A 6,781-nucleotide genomic window follows, 5' to 3' on the forward strand; every position below is an offset into this window, starting at 1 on the left:
TAGTTTAAGTGCACATTTATAGTCTCATGTATATGCGTTTGCCTTATTTTTGCATTTTAAAAAAAATATTTTGTGATATATTTAGGGTTTGTTTGGCCATGAAAATTGTGAGTGTTTGAAAAATATAGTTTTTGTTTTCAAAACAACTGAAAAACTTAAAAAATACACTTTGAGTAAGTTTAAGTGTCTATCTGGTCACCTTATAAATTTATATGCCTATCTTACAAAACATGTCAAGTTTAAGAGTCCATCTAAGCATTAAGTCTACTTATAAGACAAATAAATTTGAATAATTATCTAATCCTTTTTGGTTGATCTAGGGAGTAGTAAAATAATAAGGATAAGTCCTTGAAATCCACGAAATATGTGACGTCGATAATGATCAAGAGCCAAACCAGCCGGAGGGAAGATAGAAACAAACAAAGCATAGAAGAAAGAGCACAAACATTCAGTTTTGGAACAGAACCAAAAATTAGCCAAAAGACAATTTGGATCGCATTATCTTAGTGCCAACCACTGATTGCATGCATCACTCTCTGCTTTCCACGTGTCATCCTAAACTTCCTCTGACATCAGATCAGATATAGCCCCATCTCTTTCTCCTTTTTTACTTAACGCTTACCTTCAGTTACGTATAAGTTATATACCAGCATTGAGTAACGTGCCCAAATTTCAAGAAAGAAATATATAACTAATACTAGTATCAATATAGTTGCCGGAAAATCAAGAAGAGCGATGGATCATGCGGCGGATACATACCGGACTGATTTGATGACCATAACGAGGTTTGTGTTGAATGAACAGACTAAGCACCCTGAATCTCGTGGTGATTTCAGTATTTTGCTCAGTCACATTGTTCTTGGATGCAAGTTCGTCTGTACTGCTGTTAACAAGGTACCTCTTTTTTTTTTTTCCTCCCTCTTATTTGTAGTGTATGAATACATTTTCTTTATGTGTGTTCTTTTGGGGGTGGTTGATTAGGTTTATCTGTTTGTGTGGTTTTGGCATGGTTGTTGAGAAAGGTGGTGGTTATCTTTCGGAGTGTATGTGGTGTTTGTTTTCATGTGTGTGTGGTTCTGGGGTGGTAGTTGAAAACGGTGGCGCTTTTTGCATGTTTCTCAATCAATTGGTTGAAAAAGGTGGTGCCTAGTAATCAATCAAGCGGGTGGAGAATTATGAGGTTTTAAGTTCAAATGGGAAGGGCAAAAGCCCTAGTGATTTCTTCCCATTTGTTTAAGCTTTGCTGGACAGAGTTATCAGGCCCCATTCCGTGTTGGTGGGAGTACTTAACATGTAACCGTTAGTTGAGGTGTATACAAATTGGTCCAAATATTATAGTTATCAATAAAAAATTAGCGCTTTTGTTTTTCTTTTTTATGACTCAGGTCTCAGGTAGTAAGAATAAGGGATGGGTTAAATGTGTCTTATCATTAAAAAATGGGTTTATGCCAACGTTGGCTTTTGTGGTGCCTTTTATTTATTTGAGTAAAAAAGCTACAGTTTGATGATTTTGGTGATAAAAGAAAATATAGGTGACTTTAGTAGGTTATTTGCATGACTTGAAATGACCATCTAAGGAATTACCCCGATTAATTTTGGTTATCATCTGTTGGTGATATTGCAATGAGATTACAATTATAATTAAAAAATAAAAATGAAGAAATAAAATTTCTTTGGCTGAGGCGCGGATATCTCGCTCTCTTTAAGGAGATTCAAGCCCACTGCAGCAAATTTACCGGTCCAGCAATAATCTTTCTGGCTTGTCCCCTCCAGGATACAACAGCCCGATCACGTCGTATAACTCAACAAACTCTGGACAAGATGTTGAGTCCAAAGCTCCACAAAAAAAAAAAGAACACCTTCCTTCAACTAATAAACTCTTTCATGTTTTACTTTCCTCACTTTTTATGAATTCTCCAAAGGATATATATTTTCCTCTCTACTCTCACAGGTTAAGGATTGGTAACTTTTTTTTTTTTTTTATATATATGAATTGGTAAGTAATATCATCCTTATATAATGGATGAAAAGGTATAGTGGTCACATTTTTTTTACCACAAAAACGTGAGCAACTTAGACAACATTTTGTCTCATTGTGGCTGCCCAATGAAAAAAAAAGTTGCATGGCAAGGCACAAAAACGTGAGGAGAAGGAAGACTTCTGCCAGCTTTATGGCCACAACGTACAGATGAATGCAGCAACATAAATGTATTGAATTGATGAACTTTAACACATATTATTTAATATTAAAATGCACTAAAAGTCCATCATCATCCATTCATGGTTACCTGATTTTTCAGGTTCAGTCGATGTCTTTGACAAGAACAGCTATATTATCATACGTCAGGTTGACTCCACTGGGGCATTAAAACAAAAATGAGAAGAGTCTAACTTGTTTCTGTTGTTTGAACTGGAATTTCTGGTTACACAATTTGGAAATATGCATCAACTTCATTCTGAAAAGCCTAAGCTTTTCTGTGGTTCATTTATTTGTCTTTTAGGACCCAATTTAGTGGAGGAATATCAAATCTTCCTCCTCCCTTCTCTCTGGAGTATTAATTTCAGCAGGGAAAACAGATTAACGAAGTCATAGTGCAAGAAACTAAGTTGACTGCAGTAACTGATGTATAGAGCTCAGTAGCTGTTTCTAACCAATTTTTCATTGTTACCAAACTGTAGAAGGCAGAGAAAGCTTCACTAAAATGAATCTGTTTTTGTTAGTGCACATGTACTCTACCTTGTTTTTTCCCCCCTTTACTCCTATATTGATGTATTTTCATGTCGACACATCTTTCCAGGCAGGTCTGGCCAAACTCCTTGGACTTGCTGGTGAGACTAATGTTCAGGCAAGTTCATTCAGATGTTTCCCTTATAGTGTTAAAGCATTCAATCCGTTTCAACCTTGGAATTACTGTGTTATTGATTTCTAATTGTAGGGAGAAGATCAAAAGAAACTGGATGTGCTCTCAAATGAAGTATTTATCAAGGCTCTGGTTAGCAGTGGCCGAACAGTAAGACAAGAGACACTCATTTTATTGCTACACTCTTCGAAATACATAGTGATATTAATCTAAAAGATGTCAAATTATGTAGAGCATTCTTGTTTCTGAAGAAGACGAGGAGGCCACATTTGTGGAGCCAGCCAAGCGTGGAAAGTACGTGCTATCTTTCTCTGTAGTTTGACATTTGTCATTATGTTTTGAGAGCTAATCTGTTAATGCAATTTAACAACAGATACTGTGTAGTTTTTGATCCTCTGGATGGGTCCTCGAACATCGATTGTGGTGTTTCGATTGGAACGGTATGGTTGTAGTTTGAGCAATATTTTTATTGTTCTTACTGGCTAGCGACTACTATATCCTTTTTCATGTCACAATGAATAATACATCTCATTTATCTAGATCTTTGGGATTTATATGATCAAAGACGGTCAGGAACCAACACTAGATGATGTCTTGCAACCTGGGAAGAACATGTTAGCTGCTGGTTATTGCATGTATGGAAGTTCTTGTACGGTATGGGGCTCACATTTAAGTTTAATATACCTCAAATTAATATTCTGATCTTAATTCTTTTGATCAAATTAATATTCTGATCTTAATTCTTTTAAGACAATGATGAGTTTGAAATACAAGTAATAATATTTTCCGAGATCCGTTATTTGCAGCTAGTTTTGAGCACTGGATCTGGAGTTAATGGTTTTACCCTTGATCCCTCTCTTGGCGAGTTCATCCTAACTCATCCTGACATCAAGGTATCACTGTTCCTAAGCTCCTTAGATTTATGAAGAACATAAAACTTCTTGTTGACTCTTAATCTTGAAAGTCTTGATCATGTCTTCAGTACTCAAGATTGTCTTAGAACTTAAAGTTGATATTGTTCAGAAAGGACATAATTTGGATGGAAAAATGTCCTAATCAATTTTTAGACAAGTTTAGGAATGCTATCAAGATATCTTAAATCTTTGTTAATCTTAAATGTGTTTTAAATAGTCTACTGGCTTCTCTGGGGTTGCTGAATACTTGAATGGTTTTTGAACTACACCTAATCAGCTTTCAGTGCCGTTAGTTAGTAATACAAATGGTACTAACATAAGATTGCTTTAGCATTTCTGGTGCACTGTGTCCTTTTTGAGCTCTGCGTTTACCTCAGATTCAAGTCAAACATCTAGTTTTTCGCCACATTGTTTTGCATTATAGATTGCGGAGCTTATCTGAATTTTTTAAATTTTACCTCTTCAAATACCAACAACGCTTTTCCTATTTGATTTCTTTTTTGGGCAACTTCTTTGGCATATTTCCTATCAGATTTCTGGTTAACATGATTTTCGTTTTGCTTTTACTTGCAGATTCCTAAGAAAGGGAAGATCTACTCAGTAAATGAAGGAAATGCCAAGAACTGGGATGGGCCAACATCCAAGTACGTTAGACGCTTATTAGAAAGCAATACCTACTAAGGTTGTTTCCCTTGTTCATGATGTCCTACCATTATTTTAATTTCAGATATGTGCAGAGCTGCAAGTACCCCACAGATGGTTCTTCACCAAAATCTTTGAGATATATTGGAAGGTAACTGACATTTCTATAGATGCTTAGATTGCTCAGTTTATGTTGTTGCGGCGTCTTGTATGATCCAATTCACCTACCTATAATCTAAATCCATTTATAATCATGCCGGATTTTCTGTTTCTTGACATACTAGGCAGCAATGTTATATGCATGACGCAATTTGAAATTTGCTGTAAAGTTGAAACACTCTACATATGTATAAATCTGTTGAAGATGAGCTCCACAGAGTAAACATGTGATTTTTGGATCTGTATTTATTATTCTTTTGGACATTGGGGAATTGAGGATATCAAGCATCCTATACATTTTTACTTAACTGATAACTAGAGTTTTAGGAATCATTACTTGACGACTCTTATAAGCCAACTCTGGTTGTAATATTCAAATGTTAAAGGTTCATATTACATCTGCAGACAGGGTTAAATGGCGATTTTTTTTGGATTTCTTATCAAACGAATCCCTTCAATCTTGACCGTTATGTGCAAAGAGTTAAATGGATTATTGTAAAGCGATATTGAGTCTTAGAGTCATGCTTGTAGCATTATGAAATGCATAATTTTCTTTAAATGATCTGGCCATGTTTTTGGATTCGTTAATGCTGTATAGAATGTGAATGAACATATTGTTAATCAACTTAGATGAATCTGGACTCTAATTTGCAGCATGGTTGCTGATGTTCATCGTACATTACTCTATGGAGGTATCTTCTTGTACCCCGGAGATAAGAAAAGCCCCAACGGGAAGCTGAGGTATGTTATGCACATCTTTGGAGTCACTGAAATATTTCCTCAGGAATAACTTTCTGAAAGCTTAGCAAATGAATTATATGAAACAGGGTTCTCTATGAAGTATTTCCCATGTCATTTCTGCTGGAACAAGCAGGAGGGCAAGCATTTACGGGGAAGCAGCGTGTACGATTTCCTTAGCAATAACTTTCTAAAAAATTTTGTTTTACAATTATAGTTTGACACTCGTAATAATGTTATTATGCAGGCACTTGACCTAGTTCCAGAGAAGATACACGAACGTGCTCCTATATTCCTTGGTAGTTATGATGACGTTGAGGAGATCAAAAATCTCTACGCTGCTGAAGAGAAAAACTGATGGATGGGTATATAACCTGTAATCACTTCACTACTCTTGCTGGTGAATATAACTTATTTCTCAAATCAGAGCAAGTTGCTGGTTATAGTTCACAATAGCTACTGTCACGCGATAATACGTGCACATTACTGCTTTGTTCTATTTTTTTTTCTCAAAGTATGTACTTCTCATTACCAATAAAGGTTTAATAGAGAAGTTATGCCTTACTATTGTTCACATATATTTCCCTTTAAACCAAAGTTCTTTTGTAATATCATCCCTTTAGATTCTAGCAATATTTTCCTGCGGGATGATTTCTGGTTTACATAGCCTTGTTTTCTTTCATAGGTAGATTAACATCTATTACTGGTTTGCTTGCTCTGAATATTCTTGAAAATGGAACTAAAAGGTCATAAAAAAAGATTAGCTGCTCCAATTGAACAAAATTTATAGGTCAGAGAAGGGGAATAAGTACTCATTCCCTCTTTCAAGGATCATTATTCATTCTAGAAATTTGTTCAGATTAAAGAGCACCTTTTAATATAACAAGAATTCTTTTTCATCTCTCCTGCCAAAGTCGACGTCTTAACCTACTTTGGCAAGTAACATGAGTATGACTGAGTAATATTAAGCCATCAAGTGGTGGAAACTAACATGTCGAGAAATATAAACCTTATGCTCTCGAAAATAAAAACATTTAGAACCTTTATAGGTGGAAGGTTAACATAAAAAAAACAAATAAAAAGTTCAATATCTAGACCACCAAAGACTTCACTTGTGTGGTGCATAATCATGAAGCTTATGAAAACAGGAACAACCAAATACACATAATGATTATACATGATTGGCTTGCTAGATATCTGTTGGAATTTAACTTTTTGCTAACAATTACGTAAAATTTAGTTTAGAAGTCGGTAAACATTTAAAAGATAGACCATTGAATAGCGCCTCGACCCAAATTTGACATGGAGGAGAAGGCTGAAAAAGTAAAAACCAAACCATAATTAGAATATTGTGGTGGACTTGTTCGGTTTGCTATTTTGGTGGTGAGCATGAAATTTGAAGGTAGATGCCAATTGAACTGAAAGACTCAAAAGAAAAGAAAAGAAACGAGCTTTGATATATTTGGT

At 35.3% G+C, this 6,781-nt stretch overlaps 1 protein-coding gene across 1 annotated transcript; it reads left to right on the plus strand.

Annotated features, from left to right (window-relative positions):
- Positions 1-470: 470 nt before the first annotated feature.
- LOC132627320 (fructose-1,6-bisphosphatase, cytosolic) lies at positions 471-5,976 on the plus strand. Its single transcript, XM_060342591.1, has 12 exons — positions 471-894; positions 2,799-2,850; positions 2,941-3,011; positions 3,094-3,155; positions 3,235-3,301; positions 3,402-3,515; positions 3,668-3,754; positions 4,349-4,419; positions 4,503-4,568; positions 5,231-5,317; positions 5,404-5,479; positions 5,562-5,976. The coding sequence occupies exons 1-12, from the start codon at positions 736-738 to the stop codon at positions 5,670-5,672; spliced, it is 1,023 nt and encodes a 340-aa protein (XP_060198574.1). The 5' UTR covers positions 471-735; the 3' UTR covers positions 5,673-5,976.
- The last annotated feature ends 805 nt before the right edge of the window (positions 5,977-6,781 follow it).

This window comes from Lycium barbarum, chromosome 2 (assembly GCF_019175385.1).
Source record: "Lycium barbarum isolate Lr01 chromosome 2, ASM1917538v2, whole genome shotgun sequence".
Taxonomy (NCBI): Eukaryota; Viridiplantae; Streptophyta; class Magnoliopsida; order Solanales; family Solanaceae; genus Lycium; species Lycium barbarum.